Genomic DNA, 22,776 nt, shown 5'->3' with positions numbered 1-22,776 from the left:
GTCATCATTCCAAAATAAACCTCATGCCCATTGTCAGTGCCATTATGCTCTCCCACCCCAGCCACTTCCCCTGGTCTTAGGAAAACACTGATCTACTTTCCGTCTTCATAGGTTTGCTTTTTCTGGATATTTCACATACACAAAGTCGTACGTTGTATGGTCTTTCATGATTGGCTTCTTTCATTTGGCATAACGTTTTCAAAGTTATCCATGATGTACTATGGGGTCAGCGCTTTATTTCTTTTTATGACTGAATGTTTCATTGTATGGAGGCACCACATCTTGTTTTTTCCATTCATCAGTTGATGGACATTGGGTCATTTCCACTTTCTGGCTACTGTAAGTAGTGCCGCTATGAATATTTATGGACAAGTTTTTTGTTTGAACCCCTGTTTTCGAATTTTGGGTATGTATCTAGGGATGGAATTGCTGGGTCATATGGGAAACTCTGTGCTTAGCCTTTTTGAAGAAATGCAAAAGTGTTTTCCAAAGTGGCCACACAATTGGCTTGTGTATTCTTAATATTAAAAGATATTAAGTTAATTTCCAAAAAATATACAGAAATTCCTATTTCCAAAAGGCCTTCTAAGAGGACCTGTTCCCACCAGCCTTGCCCATCATTAGATTCCTGAGTCTTTTTATAATTTTTATAAACAGCAAAATCTCTGATCCCATTGTTGCTCTAATTCACATTCTCCTGCCTGCTTGTGAGGTTGAGCACTTATTCATTGTGTTCGGGCGGTTTGGATCTTCTCTTCTGTGCATTTTCTTTTAGTGTTAAGGCCAAAACATAACTAAAGTTGTGATTCAAAGTGAGAAGTGAGAGCAGTATAGCCTGGTGGTCCCGAAGAAAGCAGACTCTTCCATTTTGTCACCTGACACAGGGCTAGTAGAATCCACCTTAAAGCATTGTTGAGGGTTAAACGAGATAATGCACATGAGGCTTTGGGGGCTTGGAGTGCTCACCGACTAGTGGAGAAGGATGACCGCCCCTGACAAGGAGGGCTGGATGACAGCAAAAGCCCATGAGGCAGCGGGTGGGTGGCCTTGGGACCGTCAGGATTTGTCAGGCAGAGCTGGGGAAGGCCTTCCAGACAGATGAAGGCCATATAGAAAACCCACGGAGATGCCAAGGGCAGTTGTAAAAGCTTTCTGTGCTGGAGGAGTCAGGGACCTCTTGGGATGGAGCTGTTTCTGTCTCATTCTGCTGTTCCCAGTCATGCCAGCCACGGAGGCTGTGTGATCAGTTGTCTTAAATGAAGCAATTCTGTGAGCGCTGTAGATAGACTGTGGTACAGAGCCAGGGTTGGTTGCTGGCAGGCTGTTTGGAAGCATGCCGGTAAGGAAGGGCTGGGAGTCTGCAGAGGCTGACTGGACTGTTGGGGCATCTGAGCGCTGGCTGCGCTGGGCCCCTGGGCACACAGGCTGTGAGGACCGTGCACGCTGCAGACGTATGCCCCGGAGCAGATAGATGCGCTGCGCATTTGTCCTCGTCACTGTGCCCACAGCGTGCTACCGCTGGCACATCTCCTCCACCTCCAGAGGCCCCCCTTGCACCTTCATTCTCTCCAGCGGTTGCTCCTGTTCTCTTACCCCTCACCTCTCTCAGAGCCCAGGATTGGTCCGGGGCCCAGAGGAGAGAGAAGGGTGTGGGAGCAGTGTTCTCTGCCCCACATTTGAGGGGAACCACCATGCACCCACACTGCTTAAGCTGTTCAGGACCCTGTTATTGTAAGACCATAAGAATTGCTACCGCCTGTAGCACCGTTTCAGCTAGAACCGCAGTATGGAAGTGAGCAGACATGGGGCCAGGGGGTTTCCTTGCTCTGTTCCTGATCTTAAGGGGAAAGCATCTACTTAGTCAACCAGCTGTAGGGGTTTTGTTTATTTGTCATTCTTTCTGGTAAAGATAGTATCTCTTTATTCCATACTTTGCAAGAAAAAATATTAGCTCTTTTGTGCTTCTTTTACTCCACTCTTCCTTGCCACCTTCCTACAGTTGTTTCTGTACTTTATAGTATAAAGATGGGTGATATTCTCTTCTATAACCATAATGAAGCCTTGAACACTGTCTACAGATTGATTTTTTTTTTTTAGATTTTCAAAGGTGAAAATCAATAAATGGTATTTGTAGTGTTATGATTATATAAATATTTTTCACTGAATAGGAAAATAGTATACTGTACTTCTGTTTCCTTGTTTGGGGTTTTTTGTTTGTTTGTTTAATTTACAAACAAGTTAGTTAGCATATAGCACAACAATGATTTCAGGAGTAGATTCCTTAGTGCCCCTTCCCCATTTAGCCCATCCCCCCTCCCACAACCCCTCCAGTAACCCTCAGTTTGTTCTCCATATTTATGAGTCTCTTCTCTTTTGTCCCCCTCCCTGTTTTTATATTATTTTTGTTTCCCTTCCTTTATGTTCATCTGTTTTGTCTCTTAAAGTCCTCGTATGAGTGAAGTCATATGATATTTGTCTTTTTCTCACTGAGTAATTTTGCTTAGCATAATACCCTCTAATTCCATCCACGGAGTTGCAAATGGCAAGATTTCATTCTTTTTGATTGCCGAGTAATACTCCATTGTGTGTGTGTGTGTATATATATATATATATATATATATATATGTATATATATATATATATACCACATCTTTATCCATTCATCTGTTGATGGACATTGGGTCTCTTTCCGTACTTTGGGTATTGTTAATGGCGCTGCTATAAACATTGGGGTGCATGAGTCCCTTCAAAACAGCACACCTGTATCCCGTGGATAAATGCCTAGTAGTGCGATTGCTGGGTCGTAGGGTAGTTCTATTTTTAATTTTTTGAGGAACCTCCATCCTTTTTTCCAGAGTGGCTGCACCAGTTTGCATTCCCACCAGCAGTGCAAAAGAGATCCTCTTTCTCCACATCCTCGCCAACATCTGTTGTTGCCTGACTTGTTAATGTTAGCCATTCTGACAGGTGTGAGGTGGTATCTCATTGTGGTTTTGATTTGTATTTCTCTGATGATGAATGATGATTTTTCATGTGTCGGCCATCTGGATGTCTTCTTTGGAGAAGTGTCTATTCATGTCTTTTGCCCATTTCTTCACTGGATTATTTGTTTTTTGAGTGTTGAGTTTGAAAAGTTCTTTATAGATTTTGTACTAACCCTTATCTGATATGTCATTTGCCAATATCTTCTCCCATTACATTTGTTGCCTTTTAGTTTTGCTGATTGTTTCCTTCTCTGTGCAGAAGTTTTTATGTTGATGAGGTCCCAATAGTTCAATTTTGTTTTTGTTTCCCTTGACTCTGGAGACATGTTGAGTAAGAAGTTGCTGTGGCCATGTTTCCGATTCTGTGTCTCCCTCTCTCTCTGCCCCTCCCCCGTTCATGCTCTGTCTCTCTCTGTCCCAAAAATAAATAAAAAAACGTTGAAAAAAAAAAAAAAAAGAAGAAGTTGCTGTGGCCAAAGTCAAAGAGGTTTTTGCCTGCTTTCTCCTCTCGGATTTTGATGGCTTCCTGTCTTACGTTTAGGTCTTTCATCCATTTTGAGTTTATTTTTGTGTGTGGTGTAAGAAAGTGGTCCAGGTTCATTTTTCTGCATGTCACTGTCCAGTTTTCCCAGCACCGTTTGCTGAAGAGACTGTCTTTATTCCGCTGGAATATTTCCTGCTTTGTCAAAGATTAGTTGGCCATACGTTTGTGGGTCCATTTCTGGGTTCTCTATTCTGTTCCATTGATCTGAGTGCCTTTTCTTGTGCCAGTATCATACCGTCTTGATGATTACAACTTTGTAATGCATCTTGAAGTCCGGGATTGTGATGCCTCCAGCTTTGGTTTTTTCTTTCTTTTCTTTTCTTTCTGGTTCCATACAAATTTTAAGATTGTTTGTTCTAGTTCTGTGAAGAATGCTGATAGGGATTTTTTGATGGGGTTTGCCTCATGGAATTTTATATTGACTTTCATTTTCCTTGCATTGCCTGTACCACACTTTTTTTTTTCAAATCTCCAAAAATTATGACAAATCATTGGAGTTATCCTTTTCCTTTATAATTTCCCTCCTAGAGCTTTCTCCCCCACCAAGACAGTCTTAACTATTTGCTTAACTACTGTCCTAGGACTCCCTCATATTAATCATTTAAGTTTGAGTCACTGTTTCCTACATATGACTTCTTTATTGGTTTCTTCCACCTGTAGGTTTTTGTAGGTGTTCTTTACCAAGTTAAGGAAGATCTTCTCTATTCCTGGATTGCTGAGAGTTTTTATCATGGCTGGGTGTTGGATATTGCCAAGTTATTTTTCTACATCTTTTGATATGACCATATGATTTTTCTTCTTTAGTCCATTAATATGACAGATTACATTAATTGATTTTTTAAAATATTGAACCAGCCTTGTATACCTGGAATAAATCCCATGTTTGGTTATGGTATATATTTTTTTATATAGATTAGATTTGCTAACATTTTGTTAAGGACTTTGCATTTATGTTCATGAGAGGTGTTATTCTGTATTTTTCTTTCATGTAATGTCTTTATCTGGTTTTATTTTAGGGTAATGCTGTCTTCATAGAATGAGTTTAGGAAATATTCCTTCTGCTTCTATTTTCTGAAGAGATTGTAGAGGATTGGTATGATTTCTTACTTACAAGTTTGGTAGAATTTGCCTGTGAACCTTCTGGTCCTGGTATTTTCTGTTTTGGAAGATTATGAATTATTTATTCAACTTCTTTAATAGAGATTAGCTTATTCAGATCATCTGTTTCCTCTCGTGTGAGTTTTGATAGACTGTGTATTTCAAGAAATTGATCCATTTCACGTAATTTAGCAAATTTGGGGGGTGGGTAGAGTTGTTCATAACATTATTTTATTATCCTTTTACTGTCCATGGGATCAGTAATGATGGCCCCTCTTTCATTTCTGATAAAATTAATTTGTTTCTTCTGTCTCTGGTACTGTTGATTAGACTGTTAGAAGTTTATCAGATAATTTTTTTTAATCTTTTGAAGGGATCAAATTTGGGTTTCTTGAATTTCTCTTCTTGATTTTGTGTTTTTAATTGTATTGATCTCTCTTCTAATTTTCATTATTGCTTATATTCCTTTTGCTTTGGTTGTAATTTGCTTCTCTTTTTATTTTTCCTAAGATGAAAGCTATATATTAGGTATTTTCTTATATATGCATAGAGTGCTATAAATTTCTCTCTAAGCACTGGTTTTGCTACACCCCACAAGTTTTGATATGTTTTAATTTTCATTTAGTTGAAAATATTTTAAAACTTCTCTTGAGATTTCTTCTTTGACCCATGTGTTAGTTAGAAGTGTATTGTTTAATCTCCAGTTATTTGGGGGTTTTCAGCTATCTTTCTGTTATTGACTTCTGTTTAATTCCGTTGTGGTCTAAGAACATACTTAGTATGACTTCTTTCCTTTTTTGAGAGAGAGAGCACATGAGCAGGAGAGGAGACAGAGGAATAGAGAGAGAATCCTAAGCAGGCTCCACGCTCAGCCTAGAGCCCAACGTGGGGCTCAATCCCACGACCCTGGGATCATGACCCAAGCTGAAATCAATAGTTAGACACCCAACTGACTGAGCCACCCAGGTCCCCCTGATTTCCATATGATTTCTATACTTTTAAATGTGTTTCATGCCCCACTTTGTGGTCTGTCTTGATGGATATTCCATGTGAGCTTGAGAAGAATGTTTATTCTGCTGTCATTGGATTGAGTATTCTATAAATGTCAATTAGATCCAATTGATTGATGATGCTGTTCAGTTCAGCTGTCTTTATGATTGTCTGCCTTTGGACCTTTCAGTCATTGATAGAAGGGTATTGAAGTCTTGCAGAATAATAAATAAAATATAATAGTGGGTTTCTTTATCTCTCCTTGAACTTTTATCAGTTTACTTCACATATTTTCACAGTCTGTTGTTAGGTGCATACACATTAAGAATTGTTATGTCTTCTTGGCGAATTGACCCCTTTATCATTTAATGCCTTTTCTGTCTTCTCTCTAATAATTTTCCTGGATCTGAAGTCTGCTCTGTCTAAAATTAATATACCTATTTTAACTTATTAGTGTTAGCAGGGTATATCTTTCTTCTATAATTTTACTTTAATCTCTATGTGTCTTTACAGTTGAAGTAGACAACAGAGTTAGCTCATGTTTTTTTGTCCACTCTAACAGTCTCTTTTAATTTATGTTTTTAGACCATTCACATATGAAGTGAATATTTATATAATTGGATTAATATCTATCATATTTATAATTGTTTTCTATTCAGGGAACTTGTCTTCCACCCTCCTGCTTTATCTCATTTTATTGTTTTATATTTTTATTTTTTTAACATTAGAGTGCGAGCTGGGGAGAGGGGCAGAGGGAGAGTGACAGGGGATCTTAAGCAGGCTTCATGCTCAGTGGGAAGCCCGATGTGGGGCTCAACATAGTGGCTCAGTCCCATGACCCTGGGATCATGACCTGAGCCAAAATCAAGCTGCTCAATGAACTGAGCCATCAGGCACCCCTGCATTTTCTCATTTTATTTATTTATTTTTTTTAATTTTTTTTTTAACGTTTATTTACTTTTGAGACAGAGAGAGACAGAGCATGAACCGGGGAGGGTCAGAGAGAGGGAGACACAGAATCTGAAACAGGCTCCAGGCTCTGAGCTGTCAGCACAGAGCCCGACGCGGGGCTTGAACTCACGGACCATGAGATCATGACCTGAGCTGAAGTCGGCCGCTTAACCAACTGAGCCACCCAGGTGCCCCTGCATTTTCTCATTTTAATTGAGTATTTTATGACTCCATTTTCTCCTCTTTCTCAGCATATTGATTACACTTTTCTTAACATTCTTTTTTTTTTTTTAATGTTTACTTATTTATTTTGAGAGAGACAGAGACAGTGGGGGGGAAGGGCAGAGAGATAGGAGAGAGAGAATACCAAGCAGGCTCTGAGCTGACAGCACAGTGCAGAGGGGTTGATCTCACAGATCTCTCGGGTCATGACCTGAGCTGAAATCAAGAGTTGGATGCTTAACTGACTGAGCCATCCAGGCGCTTGCTTTTTTTTTTTTTTTTTTTTTAACATTCCTTAGTGGTTGCCCTAGATACTGCAATATATATTTATAACTAACCAAGTCCACTTTGAAATAACACTATCCTGCTTCAAGGGTAGTACAGATATCTTGTAAGGATATTCTCAATTCCTCTCTCCCATTCCTTAGAACATTGCTGACATTCACTTATCCATAAGGTATAATCACTGAATACATTGTTGTTATTAATGACCTAAGCAAACTATTATGTTTTACATTAATTTTTATTATTCCTTCTCTGATGCTCTTCCTTTAGTTTATGTAGATCCAGTTTCTGACTTTTATCCTTTTCTTCACATGCCACCACTTTAATGTAGAGTTCCCTGTGGATCTCTATCTGAAGGTATCCTGCAGGCCTCTGGGTGGGTCAGGTGGATATGTAAACACTGTTATCACAGAGCTGCCAGATCCCCTGATAAGAACCAGTTAACTAGGGATTTAGAGAAAACAAAACCCCAGCTGCAAAATAGCAAAGATTGGCCCAGTCTCCCATGCAGGAACAGCCCAGGTAAGGTAGAGGCTGGGGCAGTGAACAGATCCCACTGATGGACAAAGGGCCACAGAGGCTTCCCTGCTTTCCAGCCAGCTGTGGACTTGTCCAGATCTGACTCCAATCAAAGCCACACAAGCCTAGAGTCCTTACTACTCAGTGAGGTAACAATAGCAGACACCCCTTTCTCCGTAACTCAGCCTTGCTCTACTCTGCCCTTCCCTGTCCTGGAAAGTCCAGTGATGACTTGTCCAAAGAGAGCTCCAAGCAGGCTCTTTCACCATCTGCAGGAGGTCAGTGCTGGGAGGTGGACAGCTCTCTGCAGCAGCTAAATCAGGTGGGCATCAGGGTCTCCAACAGTGGTGTGGACCTTGCAGAACATCGAGCATTTTCCCCGAGTAGAGCTTGAACAAAGTCAGAGTATGGCCCTGTGAGCTAGTCCTTCACTGAGAACAAACATCTCCACCTGCACAAGTGCTCCATCTGTCTGCTCGAGTCCTCCATCTGCTCGAGTGCTCCAACTGTAGGAGTGTTCCACATGCACGAGCGCTCTATCTGCATGAATCCTCCACCTGCACGAGTGCTCCATCTGCTCGAGTGCTCCATCTGCACAAGTGCTCCATCTGTCTGCACGGGTGCTCCATCTGCTTGAGTGCTCCATCTGCACAAGTGCTGCATCTATCTGCATGAGTGCTCCATCTGCTTGAGTCCTCCATCTGTTTGAGTGCTCCATTTGCATGAGTGCTCCATTTGCATGAGTGCTCCATCTGCTCAATCCTCCACCTGCACGAGTGCTCCATCTGCATGAGTCCTCCATCTGCGCAAGTGCTCCATCTGGTGAGTGCTCCACATGCACAAGCGCTCCATCTGCACAAATCCTCCATCTGTGTGAGTGCTCCACCTGCACGAGTGCTCCATCTGCTTGAGTCCTCCATCTGCGGGAGTGCTCCATCTGCTCAAGTGTTCCTGGAAAATGGAGCCCCCGTGGGGGACAGTGCTCACTGACGCGCTTGGGTTGCCAGGCCTTCTGGTCTCATTTCCCAATCATCAGCATCCACACTATGCAAGGGCTCTTCCCAGTTCACTTTTTTTTAGGATAAAAAAGTTTTGCAGCATTGATTTTTATCTTATTGCATTGCTCAGCACTTGTTTATATTCCCCTTGCTAGTGGGTGGTGGTCTCGCTCACTGCCAGGGGCACCAACACAGCAAGGGTACTCTGCCTCCCTGGAAATGTGTGGCCAAGTCCTGTCTTCAGACCAGGCTTTGGCCTCACTTCTGAGCCCCAGCTTCTGTCCATTAGAAAACAAGAGTGGAGAGGAGGGTGTGCCAGAGAGTTGAAAGTCACTGAAGAAAATACCGGAGCCTGTAGCTGCCCTGTCCCCTACTGGAAAGGAGCCACTGCACTTCCCAGGAAGGAGCCTGTGAAAGAACCTTTTTGAAAACATGTTTTAATGGATCTGTGATACACCTTTCCCAAACCTGATTACAAGAGATTTCTGTTAATAGGATAGGGAAAGTAAAAAGTTTATTTTATTTTATGTTTTAAGTAAACTCCATGCCCAGTGTCGAGCCCAATGCAGGGTTTGAACTCAGGGCTGTGAGATCAAGACCTGAGCTGGAATCAAGAGTCCATGCTTAACTAGCTGAGCCACCCAGGCACCCCAAAAAGTAAAAGCTTCTAATAGTGCATTGCAGCCAAACAATGAATATGGTTACAACCCTCAAACTCTAACAAAAAATGGGGTTTTTTTTTCCCTTTTGTTTTCATTTAAGCAAATGTTCTAGATGCTAACAGTTTAATAGTACACTTCCCAGCCATCCCTTGGAATTTATTTTGAGTTACTGGAAGGCATCTCCAGTGGTGTGTACCCCAGATGAAATACATTTCTTTAACTGTGTCTTGTTCCCTGCTGGAAGGAAATTGCTTAATCCCATCTAAATGTAAGTGCAGTTAACACCCAAAGATATCTTAGGATACAAAGGAACTTTCGTTGGTAGCAGTCTTCTTTTAATTAGTTCATGTAGCATACACTTAGCAAGTACTGCTGTGAACCAGCTGGCACTGGGCACACACACCCGTGGCATGGGAACCCCTCATCCCGCTTGGCCCTACTTATGCCTCTGCCTCTTGTGAATTGGTCAACACTCCTTTCCGGCTGTATTATAAGCCGTTATTGACTTTACTTTTTATCCCTTTGACTCAATCTTGATTAGATTTGCAAGGACAATGAAATTAGCTGGGACAGCCTTTTCAAAATCAAGATCTATTATTTTCATTTTTAAAAAGTCATTCAAGTAGGCTTGCATGAATGCATTTTAATAAATCAAGCCTACTTAGTTGTAACAATTGTTTTATCCCCTACAGATACGTTTCTCCTAATGCTTGTTCTAGTAGAGAATGAAAATCTTTGTTCCAGGACTAGGAGGGATGATTCTTCTATTTTTCTGGAAACTTAGGTCACACCTTTTCTAATGTCTAATCTCACCACTTTTCAACAAGAATGGTCTATGGTTTGCTAATGTATCTAGATGATATCTATAATGCTTCACATTTCAAGACAATTAGAGCATCTCAGTCTCCTGTTTAAAATTCCTCACTGACTTCTCATGCCTTCCAAGTCTAACATCCCTAGCAAGACCCTGAGTGACTTGGGTTCCCAACCTCTCAGCCATATCATTTGCCTTTCCTTCATGCCTGTTTGGCCTCCAGCCCCACCAGCACCTGTCACCCACCTACAACCACACCTCGTGTCTCTTCTTTTGGGAAACCTTCCCTGACCTCAAGCTAGCTAGAGAGCCTCTCTTCTCTACCTCCAAGGGTCTTTTCCATTTCTCAATTTAGCATTTATTTTATGATAATATTTAATAGACTATTTTTATTTATTTATGAATGTACTATATATTTGTTTATTTATTTTAAGTAGGCTCTGTGCCCAATGTGCGGCTTGAACTCACCACCCTGAGAGCAAGAGTCATACTGAGCCAGCCAGGCACCCCCTTAATAGACTATTTTTAGAGCAGTTTTAGGTTTACAGCACAGTTGAGCAGAAGTTACAGAGATTCCCCATACCTCCTGCCCCTGCACATGCACTGCCTCCCCCATTATCAACATCCCCCACCAGGGTGATAAATTTGTCGCAGTTGATGAGCCTACATTGTCACATCATAATCACCCAAAGCCCAGAGTTGACATTAGAGTTCCTTCTTGGTATTGTACTTCCATGGGTTCAGACAAATGTACAACATGTATCCATTATCACAGTATCAGACTGAGTAGTTTCACTGACATAAAAATCCTCTGCTCCACCTATTCACCCTCCCTCCCCTTTAACACATGGCAGCCGTTGATCTTTTTACTGTCTGTGTAGTTTTGCTTTTCCAGAATGTTGTATAGTTAGAATCATGCAGTATGTGGCTTTTTCAAACTGGCTTCTTTCACTAAGCAATATGAATTCAGTTTCCATGTATGCTTTCATGGTATTATAGCTCATTTCTTTTTAGTGCTGAATAATATCCCATTGTCTGGATGTACCACAGTTTATCCATTCACCTGCTGAAGGACATCTTGGTTGCTTCCAAGTTGTGGCAATTAAGAATAAAGCTGCTGGGGCGCCTGGGTGGCTCAGTTGGTTAAGTGTCCAACTCTTGGTTTCGGTTCGGGTCATGATCTCATGGTTCGTGAGTTCAAGCCCCGCATAGGGCTCTGTGCTGACATTGCGGAGCCTGCTTAGGGTTCTCTCTCCCTCTCTCTCAAAATAAATAAATAAAAACTTAAAAAAAAAAAAAAAAAGAAGAAAGCTGCTGTAAACATCTGTATACAGGTATTTGTGTGGACATAAATTTTCAACTCCTTTGGATGAATACCACCAAGCACAATTGCTGGGTCATATGGTAAGACTATGTTTGGTTTTACAAGAAATTGCCAAAACTGTCTTCCGAAGTAGCTGTACCATTTTGCATGCCACCGACCATGACTGCGAGTTCCTATTGTTCCATATCCTTACCAGAATTTGGTGGGGTCAGTGTTCTGGATTTTGGCCCGTCTAATAGGTGCGTAGTGTTATCTCATTGTTGGGTATTTTGTTTTGTTTTACTTACTGAAGTGTAGGTGACTCACAGTGTTACAGGAGTTTCAAGTGTACAACATCGTGATTTGACAACTTTATCCATTGTGCTGTGCTCACTGCAAGGGTAGCTACCATCTGTCACCATACAGCTCTATTATCGTCTCCTCATAACATTTATTCCATGACTGGAAGCCTGTAACACTTCACCCATTTTGCCCATCCCCCACCCCTCTCTCCGCTGGCAACTACCACTTTGTTCTCTGCATTTATGGGTTTGTTTCTACTTTGTGTTTGTTTGGTTGGTGGTTTCGGTTTTTAGATTCCACCTATAAGCAAAATCATATGGTATTTCTCTTTCTCTGACTGACTTATTTCACTTAGCATAATACCCTCTAGGTCCATCCTTTTTATTGCACGTGGCAAGATCTCATTCTCGTTTATGATTGAATAATATTCCCCTGTGTGTGTGTATGTGTATCACATCTGTTTTTATCCATTCATCCATAGAGGGACACTTGGACTGCTTCCATTAATTGGTTATTGTAAATAATGCTACTATAAGCATCAGAGTGTATATATCTTCCAATTAGTCTTTTTGTATTCTTTGGTTAAATACCCAATAGGGGAATTACTGGATTATATGGTATTTTTATTTTCAATTTTTTGAGGAACCTCCATACTGTTTTTGAGCCACCTCCATACAGTGGCCGCCCTCGTTGGCATCCCCACCAACAGTACATGAGGGCTCCCCTTTCTCCACACGCTTGCCAACACTTGTTATTTCTTATCTTTCGGAGTTTAGCAATCCCAACAGGTATGAGGTGATATCTCGTTGTTCTGATTTTTATTTCCCTTTTAGTCAGTGATGTTGAGCATCTTTTCATGTGTCTGTTGGCCATCTTGATGTCTTCTTTGGAAAAATATCTAGTCAGGTCCTCAGCCCGTTTTTAATTGGATTATTTGGAATTTTGTGTGTGTGTGTGTGTGTTTGTGTTCTCCTTGTTTTAATTTGCATTTCCCTGGTCATATGATGTTTGACATCTTTCATATACTTATTTGCCATCTTATATTATTTTTGGTGAGGTATCTATGAAGGTGTTAGGCCCATTTTTTAATTGGGTTGTCTGTGTTATTGTTGAGTTGTAAGAGTTCTTTGTATATTTTGGATAACAGTCCTTTATCTGGTATGTTTTTGTGAATGTTTTCTCCCATATTCATATTTTTCTTATTATTTGTTCATCTGTCTTCTCAACCAGACTGGAGAGTCCACAAGAGTGGGGATTGCAGTATTCATCATTATACATTTCACGCTACATGTATATCCCACACTAAGTAGCATTGTATACACATTTGTTTGTTGAATAAATAAATCACAAATATTGGGTTACAAAAGAAATAAGGAAACCAAAGAAATCACATAAGAGGATAACAAACCAATAAGAATACTTCTCTTTCCTTACCAAAGAAGTGGAAATGAACATAAGGAATTCCATTATACTTACCAAGGAAGCAAATACTGAGGTGAGGCTAACACTCTGTGAATGGATGGTGACAGTGTGAATCACCGTGAACCTCCTTGTGGGAGACAGCTTGTAACAGGGTGTTTCTGTATCTCCAACACTCATACTCTTGACAGAGTGATTCTGCTTCCATGAATCTAGCCTGAGGAAGAGATCTCAGTACAATAAGGACCTTACGTGGAAAGATTTCCACTGCCTCAGACCTGTATGTCCAATATGGAGGGAACCGTGACTTAAATGGAATATCAAATAAGACAGTCCTTGCAATGGCTCTACAGCAACCTACAAAGTAGTGTGAGACACTGCCCTGACAGCTTGCTTGTAGTGATTTCAGTATGTACACATCTGGAAAAAAACTGAAAACAATGAGGCAGAATGGAAATACTTGGTTAGGTAGTAATATGGGCAAGTTTTAAACAACTTACTTTTTATTGTTGTAGTTTTGTTTGTGCAGTACATGGAAATTATAAAAAGCTTGGGAACATTTGTATAAATGCACAAGGGAGAGAACAACCTGAGGAACCTCACACTAGCATCTAGGGCCCGAGGGACAGAGAGAAGTTGGGAGGACGGACACTGCCCCTGAGACTCCATCTTTGTTTCACGTGGGCCCAGGCACTGTGGTTGGTGTGGATGAGAGCACGGCTTTCTCATGGCCCACCTGTGACCTGTGTGGCAACGAGAGACTGGAGCAGAGCCCGGGAGACAGGTAAGCATGCAGCAGCTGTCCTGAAAGACCCCAGGGCAGCCGCAGCCAGTCCTAGGGCCCCAGTGCCACGCTGCCTCGGGCCAGCTTCCCCTGCCAGGGCCGAGGCATGACTCCCACCCGGAAGCCAAGTAGCGGCACTGCAGCTAGAAGGCCGTGGTGCAAGGTGAGCTTGCTTCCTCATGGCAGGGCGTGTTGCTGGTCCTTGCACTTCACCAAAGAGAAAAGAGCCCGGTTTTGTACTCAGCTCCTTTATCTTCGGTCAGGAGTAAAAAGAAAAACTCAGGGCAAATGTGAATGAATGAGACAAACTTGGTGACTCTACAGCTTGTCCTCTGCAGGGGTACAGACTTTTCCAGAGACCAGCGAACATCTGTGTAAACAGACATTCCTTCCCTGGACCAGCGTTACTGCATACCCTCCCTTGGGCCCCAGGGGGTTGGGTATCAATGTAGTTCTCTGAGCCGGTTCCCCAGCCTCCCAAGGTGACTTTGTCACCTGACAGGAGGAGGCCCGATTGTTACTTTTCTGCTTCTTAATAAGTAAAGGACAGCTGTCTCCTTGACGCCTCCTGGGCCGGTGGCCTTAGGTGTAAACAAGTCATTACTGGATCATATTTAAGAGACAAGAAGCGTTTGAGTCACAGGCTTACTTGGTGGCAGTAAGGAGCATAGCTACTGGTGACAAGGAGGAGGTTGTCCTGTTGAGGCAGAAGGGAAGCCCTGACCTCTGCTTGCTGAGCCCAGGGCCTCCACTTGGCTTCGTGGGATGTTTGCTGTCTCCCCCCCTCCCAGCTCGAATGAGACTGCCCTGCCCGTGTCCCTTCCGTCCCTTGGGGCATCACTTACCTACGCAGCCCTTAGCGGGAGGCTGACCCTGGTCCCTCAGAACAGGCTGAGCCTGGAGCTTTTTCTGACCTATTTCAGGAATTTCGTTTCTGAGGGTAAGTCCCCTTTTCTGTCTCAGCAAACACTCGTGTTTAGAAAAAATTGTCTACCACTCGACTCTTGTGATTTGTGCTTTCCAAGTCCTGTCTTCCCTGTGTGTTTCCAAACAACAGAGGCGCCTTTTCCTGTGGGGACTGCTCCCGCGTGGTCATCTCTCCTCTTCTCAGAAGGCACTTGCAGGTGTTCCTGGACTGCCCGTCTCGCCCCCAGTGCACAGTGAGGGTCAAGGTAGGAGGCGGGCGGTGCTCGCATGCGTCCCACTCTGTGTCACGGAGCCCCGCTGCCGCAGCGCCAGCTGGGAGGGCGGCCTCTGTTTTTCCTTCCCTGGGGGAGGGGAGGGAAGGGCCCCCCCTCAGGAACACTGTCTTCCCATGTCTGTGCCTTACGGTCACGTTGGACCTAAGACTCGGAGAGGGAAGCTACCGGAGAGATGAAGACCCGACTTGAACCCCGGGCGCGGGCCTGAGCACTGGCACCGTCCTGGGGTTTAACCCGCCCGCCCCGCTGTCGTTGCAGCTGTCCCAGGCCAGTATTTCTTCGCTCCTGAGGTTCGCCGCCCGCGAAGATGGGGTGAGTCCAGGGACACGCGGCCCAGGTGTCCAGCCCTGTGCGCTTCAGCCCGAGTCAGTGGATCATCCCCGGGTGCGGACCCCCGCCTCCCGCACTCTCGGGTTCAGCGGAGTGCCGCAGTGTAACCGAGCGCGTCCTCGGTGTTTGGAGCAGGCCAAGACGGGGGCACGCCACACCGCTGTCTCTTCCTGACAAGGGCCGTGTCTGTTCACGAGACCTTTCCCTTGCGGGATTGAGGCTCTGTCCTGACCAGTCTTGCAGTAGATCCGTGAATCTATCTCCCTGGCTTTGATTTTAGTAAGACAGTTGACACTTCAAGGCCTGCCATGGTTTTACGTTAATAGAACGGGAACATCTGAGGCACGCATCTTGTGTTTGTTAATTGCTGGGTATTCCAGAGTCTGAGTAACTGGAACATTACCGTTATTTCTCAGAACCGTTTTGCCTGCCCTGAGAGTTGCTGTGGTGTGAGGCTTAGTAAAGCGGTGTGCTCCTTCAAGAAAACCACCACCTAAACATACATAACTTACGGCCTAGAGACAGTTTCTTCCTTGTAAAATTTGGCCCTCATAAACAGGAAAGGTCTGTCCTTGACATGTCTGGTCAAAACCATCTGCTAGCACCACAAGTGGCCCGTGGAATCACTGAACCCCAGAGAAGAGCACGGGGGACTGACCACTGCAATGGTGCCAGGGCACAGTTCCCAGGTCACAAAAGGTATCTGTGGCCAGTGGTGGGGTCCACATCCAAGTAGCAGACTTGGGCCAGCTGGGCAGATTGTGGCAAAAAGCGGGCTGGTCACCTGCAGAACTTTCTGATGGGATCCCATGGCCAACTTCCAGCTCTGATTGCAGCCAAAATGTGGGGCTCCTCTGGAGGTGCGAGGGGCTTCTGCCTCCGGCAGCTGCCAGCCCCTCCTGAGGGGCAGAGGTCGGCAGCACAGGAGGTGGAGCAGCCATTCACACTCCTCCCTCAAAACCGTGGCTCCCAAAGTTTGGACTAAACTGGGACGCGGATAAATCCATGAATAGGATCCTAGGGGATCACTGGTCCGACCAGGTTTCAGGGCGGAACTGCCCGAGGAGCCCTAAAGAGAGTTTCTGGCTCTCTCCCTGGGATACAGCGCACCGGCGGGGGCATAGCTCCCTAGCGCAGCATGGGGACACCTCCAGCCCCACGCCAAACCTGCATCCCAAGGGCTGCTTCACGTGTAGGGACTGATGGGAGGGCTCATGAGCAAGTACTCCCTGACTGTGTCCAAGTAAAATGTGAGTCGGTAACTACAGTGGGCCGCCAACTGTGCTCACCGTTTTTCTTACACCTTTGCCTTATTTAACGTCCCCAACATCTCGGTAGTGCAGAATCCACATTTTACCACTAAAGAAACGAGAGTGCAGGGCCCGCAGCCACAGTCTTCGTTGGGTACATTGTTATCCCCAGAAGTGACTACCTAGCAGAGTGTGGGAGGGTGACAGGGATCCTTGTGTGTATGTTTCTGTTCCCCCTGAAGTTTCTGGGTGACAAGACAGCAGTACCTGCTGACTGATTCCGCGTCACCTTATCTCTCAGTCTCTGGGGTGGGTGAGGCGAAGAAAGAAGGGCGTGATCCTGGGTAAGGCTGATGGGATTGGAGGGGGCTTTAAACAGGTGTAAACGTGGCAGATCTAGGTTATCTGGGCAAAAAGTTGGGAAGTGTTGGGAAAACTTCTGCTTAAGGAGAACACATAGCGAATGAACCCAAACCCACAGCCTCAGCAAACAAGAACCAGCACTTGGGATGGTGCACGGCTCCCCGCAGGCCCACATGGGCGCAGAGGCCCAGCACCTGCCCCGCAGTTCCTCAGGCGGCCCTGGCTGGGCCCTACCGGGCTCAGGCCTGTTCTCCCTCCGGTTCCCCACAGGCTCCTCCAGAGAGCAGCCTGGTGCTCCCCCTGGGAAGCCTCCAGCCACGCACTGCTCTTGACTCCCCAACCTCTCTGTAGGGACCTGGGGATCAGGAGGAGGCCCTGGCAGAACTATCTCTTCACTTGATTTCCTTCTGAGTGAGGCTGACTTGTACCTCTTACACATCACACCTCTCAACTACGGGGCACCTGTAGGCAAAACCCTACTTATAAAGAGCTCAAGGGTGTGTGTGCAAACGCGTGTGTATCTGAGCGTGGGTGCGTTTGCCGGTGGGTTTGCCTGTGGGTGTGCTTGAGCGTGTGTACACACCTGTGTGTGCCTACGTGTGCACATTTGCACTGGGTGAGGGGCACAGGGTGGCAACAGTCCTGGGTGTCACCTTTCTGGGTGCTCTGTTATCAGAGCTGACGCCAGTAAAATTAGGGTAAATTGCAAGCCTGGAGGTACATTTTAGTCAGCTTCTTCCCCCTCCCCCAGCTTTACCCACAGTGGGTAATCAGGGCTTTACATCTGACCTGCAAGGAGCTGGTAGAAGAGGGGTGTAAGAAGGTCCTCTGTGGAGACATGAGCATGAGTTTTGCAGTCTGGATTCCGTCCATTTTCTGGGTGAGAATGCACATTTGCCAAAATCCAAAGAATCAAATTAGTCTTTCCATGAGAACCATAGCTCCACTCCCTGGAACAGATGTACTGTTTCTGGTTAGGACACCGGAGTGTGAAGTTTTATACCGAAACTTTGACGTGTTCAAGCTACAGAGGTGAGAAATGGAGCGGCTGCTGTTGTACATGTTAGTTGCCAAAGGTCACATTATAGTGATACGAAATTTGGAGTTTGTTTCCTAGCTTTCAGAAAAATAAAAGTTGAAGGGAAATGTAGTGCGCCTTTTAAAAACAGACACATTTTACACATATGTACATTCGGTCCGTTCATACGAACAGTGCACTTGCGTTTGCTAGTGTGACTGTTCTGTACCTTTCCATCTTAATTCCCCCCAAACATAATTATCATTTGATTTCCACTTATCAGTGACACAGTTATTATTGACTATGATGCGGTCATTATAATCTATCGCTGCCAAATCTGATGTGGTAAGAAGGAATGATCTGTTCCTGACTTTGTTTACAAGCCAGAATTCTCCACCTAAGTGAGTGTAGGAGTGCCTGGGCCTCCTACTTCCCCACGCACGAATGTACAAGTAGTGAGAGACAGCAAAGAAGTACCCAGCCGGCCTACCTCAGTCCTCCCAGCCGGGGATGGCGACCCCTTAACTCTGCACGGCCCTATGGGCGCCCTCCGCACCCCACAGTCCTGCGGCTGTCTGGTTCTCTGCCATCTCTCCAGGATCAGACCCCTCTTGGTTTATAGCAAGTCCTTGACGAATGATCAAGGCAGTGGGCCACGAACCTGACATCAATGGCACAGATGAGCTGGGGCTGAGGAAGGCCTCAGCCACGGTTGTCCAGTGAGAGACTTTAGTTCCGCCTCTTCATCTGTCTTTTTTTGTTTGTGTTTGTGTTTTAGAGAGGGAGAGAGTGCACAAGCGGGAGAGGAGCAGAGAGGGAGAGAGAGAGAGAGAATCTCAAGCAGGCTCCACACTCAGCACAGAGCCTGTTGCGGGGCTCAATCCCATGACCTTGGGACCTGAGCTGAAATCAAGAGTTGGGACACTTGACTAACTGAGCTGCCCTTTGACCCCTCTTCACCTGTCTTGACTGCAACTCTTACTCCCCCATCCCTCCATTAAGCCACTGAAGAAATCGAAACCACTGATCACATTGAATAGGCTGGGTGTGTTGCAATATGCCTTACTTCAAAGATGGGAAAGCAGAACTGTCTTGTGGACTGGCGGTAGAGCAGTGTTCACATCCCAGGTTGATCCCAGGTTGAACATCATGTTACTGCTTCAAAACCAACCACCCCAAAGCTTAGGTGGCCTCCATACTTACTCTGCATACAGACCTGCAGTTTGGCTAGGGCTCTGCCAGGACAGCTCTGCGGGCCATCAGTGGGTGCCCCAAAGCCCAGGCTGGACTCACAAAACACCCTTCAGTCCCCAACTGACTGCTGTGCTCCTTTGCCTGGGACCTTCTCGGGCTCTGGCCACACAGTCTAGCTTCTCTCACGATATGTGTCTGGATCCCAAGAGATGTAGGCAGAAGCTGGGCTCCTTCCTGACCAAGCTGGGGATGCCACTCAGTGTCCTTTCCACCATACTTTCCGTGAGAAGTAGTCACTAAGTCACTAAGTCACTAAGCCAGGGTAAGGGCAGTGAGGTGCCCACCTTCGATGGGAGGGCACCAGGGAGCCACAGACATGTGCCTACTTTTGCCACGTTGTCAGAACCCTCCAGCCTCCATCTCCTTTGTGAAGACACATTAACGATGGAAGGAGTGAGCTAAAACATACAGACCTGAGCTACTGTAGACTTGTGTGAAGGGGTCTTGCGCAGAGGAGGGGTGATGCACCTCAGATAGCATTCTGCAAGTGGCAGCAAAGGAGCCTCTGAAAGAACCTGTTACCTTCCAGGGCTTCCGTCTCTGCTGAAGCCAGAGATGGGATTCATCCCAGCGAGTTTGAGCCGCTCTTGATTTTCAGTCCCACTTCCCCCCAACCCCTGGAAGAAAGTGTTCTGAGGTTTGAAACCTGCCACACCTTCCTAGCACAGTCATCTGGTTCCCATGCTGTCCAGTGCCCTGAGTTCTCATCTAGAGATGAAACCTGCCTGTAAGATACTCCTCAGACAAACAGTGTGAAGAAAAAGCTTTCTGCATGTTTGGCCTGAGAAGCGTTACTCTAGAAAAAACGGGATCCTGTTAAGGAGGGAAGTTTGGGGCAAAGTACCAGGCAATCCTTTGACCAGAAGTGTTGCTAGATTGGGGAAGTGTCCCAAAGGAAGTGGAAGACAGCTGCAAGCATGATGCGTGCCCTGCCCCCAGCCTTCCCACTAGAGACCGGGGCACATCCCTTTGTATGTCAGTCCCCAGTTCCTCTCCGAGGACAGCCAGCTGGGACGTCCTTGTCGTTGCATCCACTAACAAAGATCAGAAAACAGGAGCTCCTTCATTTGCCATAATCAACAGGGCTTTTATCTAGCCTGTCACTTTTTTTCTTCCTCACCCTGTCGTTCTCACCATTTGAAAAGTGGAAGGTCACAGACTAAGGGAAGGACCTTCTGCTCTGCTCTTTGGTGTTCTGTGTTGTTGGGAACAGGACGTCCAGGGCTAGCTCTATTTGCTTTAACCAGCATGCCTTCTGTCACTGCAGAGTTATGAAGTGAAGAGTGTCCTCGGAAAGGAGGTGGGGCTGTTGAATTGTTTCGTCCGGTCCGTAACCACCCACCCGGCTAGCTGCGTTGGATTGGAGGAAATTGAGCTCCTGACTGCAGGAAGAGCCTCTTCCCGACACTGCCCGTAGCCGCAGGAGCTGTGAACTTTGTGATGCAGCGGAGGTGGTGGTGGTTGGGGTAGTTATTTGTTAACTACGGGCAGAGTGAGTGTACTGTATGATCTTGAAATGGAACTTAGATTTTTCTAGGGCAAATGTTAGCAAGATAATTTTGTAAACTATACCTCAAAATGCTTTTTTCTACAGTTATATTTTACGACCTTTGTGCAAATTCAGGAACATGTTATATTAAAACTTAACTAAGCTTGAGGCCTTCATTTTGTACTTCATCTTAGGCAGTATTAAAACAGCAAGAAAAAAATTCTGCTCACTTGTAATTTTTAAGTGTTTAAAACTGTTACTCCTAAAGTATAGATAAGTTACCTGCTGTGATTCTCGCTATACCGATAGGCCTGTTTAATCATGCTGGGTACTGTGCACAGAGAGCGGAGATTACAGACTCAAGAGGAGTGATTGGTTATTGTTGGCTTTGTTGGCAGAGATTTAAATTAACACGAAATGATGAATAAATTGTCTTTAGGCAATAAAGATTTTGTTTCCTCCTTTATAACAAGACAATCATGATAGGCCACGGTTAAATTACATAAGATAGACCTAGCAGTCCAGAGCAAGAAAGGGCGCCGAGTACCCGCTTTAATTGGGGGAAAGGTGAACGGCTTGATTTGTCCTGATGAAGCTTTGAAACATTTCAACGACCGGCAGGACTGCTGCTTTTGAGGAGCTTTTTGACCGTCTTTTGCATCTACCACAGAACTATCTTATGTTTACACCCACTCGGAAAACCTACTGGAAGCTGTACCTAAGACTGAGGAAAGTGAAAGCAAAGTCCCATGGAAGCCAAAGACGACTCAGACATGCTGTGCGGAGAGCCGGATCCCTCCCCTCACCCCTCACCCCTGCAGCAGCCAACTGAAGTTAGGGAGCCCCGGGGCGGGGGGCAGGGGGGCTCTTGCCTACAGAGGAGCCCCTAAGTCAACTGCAGGACCGGTCATCCCGCCAGCCTCCTCCCCAAGTCCCGGAACTTCTCTGGGAGCACCTTCCACCGGAAAGCTACTAGTCTAGCACGAGTTCCTTTATTCGTGCTTCCTCGATCTGAAGCAAACAAAACATCTGGAGGTAGACTCTGGCAGGTTTCAAAGAGCAAAGCAGATCCCCTCTTCTAGGGAGCTCAGGTCCCCCCTCAAGGACACACACCTGAGTCCCGCGGCCTCCCCGGTGCCTTGCTGCACGCCTGGCACTGGAACGTGCCCTTCCCCAGCGAGGTCCTGGGGCCACCAGCATTCAGGAGTCACTGTGAATACGGGAATCGGGGGTGGTTTTAAATGCTTCTTTATTCTTACAAATGCTGTAAAAATTAATATAAAAAAGTGAGCATGCTCAGTCTTTTCCTCTTATCTACAATACAAAGGGTTTGTCTGAAAAGTTTGTTTCCTTTTTTTTTTCTTTCTTTTTTTTACAAATGTACCTTAGCTGCATCAACAGGAGTAAGATGTAGAAAAGCTACCATTATAAAAATAATTTAAGGGGAAAGAAACACGTATAGCTTCTCTCGAAGTTCAGTGGTGGTTCAGTCCAGGTCGTAGGTTCCTCCGTGGGCGCGTCCCAAAGACACTGCGGCCGGCGCCCAGCGGCTCTCGCGGCGTCCGGGCGGGGCGCGCTCCGCTCCCGGGCCCGTCGGGTCTGAGGTATCGGTCGTTGGTGAGTCTCTCCTGCCCCCCCACCCCCACCCCGGGCCGCGCGTTACCGGCAGTCGGCGGCCCCGGCGGCCGGCAGGAAGGGCGGGCTGGGCAGCTGCTTGAAGAACTGCCGGAGGCCGGCCAGGTCCCGCGTGAGCTGCTCCACGCGCTGGTGCAGTTTCTCGTTTTCGGCCGACAGCTCCACCAGCTTCTGCTGCATCTCCTGGTTGCGCCGCTTGGCCTTGTCGCGGCTCTTGCGCACGGCGATGTTGTTGCGCTCGCGCCGCTGCCGGTACTCCGGGCTGCCGCGGTCCGGACCCCTCTTGCCCGCGCTCTTCTCCCGCGCCGGGCCCGGGGCCCGGCTCGGCCCGGGGCTGCCGCGCGGCGGCTCGGGCGACG

General features: G+C 45.8%; 2 protein-coding genes and 1 long non-coding RNA gene across 3 annotated transcripts in view; 1 reads left to right on the top strand and 2 right to left on the bottom strand.

Annotated features, from left to right (window-relative positions):
* Positions 1–21,229, top strand: part of SPIDR (scaffold protein involved in DNA repair) — a 504,944-nt gene extending 483,715 nt beyond the window's left edge. The window contains exons 17-20 of the mRNA XM_040487839.1: positions 13,783–13,876; positions 14,934–15,048; positions 15,337–15,390; positions 20,561–21,229. Of these exons, the coding sequence (XP_040343773.1) occupies positions 13,783–13,876; positions 14,934–15,048; positions 15,337–15,390; positions 20,561–20,710 (413 nt within the window). The 3' untranslated portion in view covers positions 20,711–21,229. The remainder of the gene's footprint in view (positions 1–13,782; positions 13,877–14,933; positions 15,049–15,336; positions 15,391–20,560) is intronic.
* On the bottom strand, positions 8,267–18,540 carry LOC121038300 (uncharacterized). Its single transcript, XR_005794289.1, has 3 exons — positions 18,530–18,540; positions 16,001–16,006; positions 8,267–8,544 (listed from the first exon to the last, which is right to left on the bottom strand). It is a non-coding gene; the product is annotated as an uncharacterized LOC121038300 (long non-coding RNA).
* Positions 21,230–22,014: 785 nt separating the features above from the next.
* Positions 22,015–22,774, bottom strand: CEBPD (CCAAT enhancer binding protein delta; the record flags this gene model as incomplete). Its single annotated transcript, XM_040487848.1, has 1 exon — positions 22,015–22,774. A coding segment is annotated over one exon (333 nt), but the record flags the coding sequence as incomplete, so codon positions are not given.
* Positions 22,775–22,776: the final 2 nt, after the last annotated feature.

This window comes from Herpailurus yagouaroundi, unplaced genomic scaffold (assembly GCF_014898765.1).
Source record: "Herpailurus yagouaroundi ecotype Mexico unplaced genomic scaffold, PumYag 165, whole genome shotgun sequence".
NCBI classification, from domain to species: domain Eukaryota; kingdom Metazoa; phylum Chordata; class Mammalia; order Carnivora; family Felidae; genus Herpailurus; species Herpailurus yagouaroundi.
This window is presented reverse-complemented; position numbering and strand designations above follow the sequence as displayed.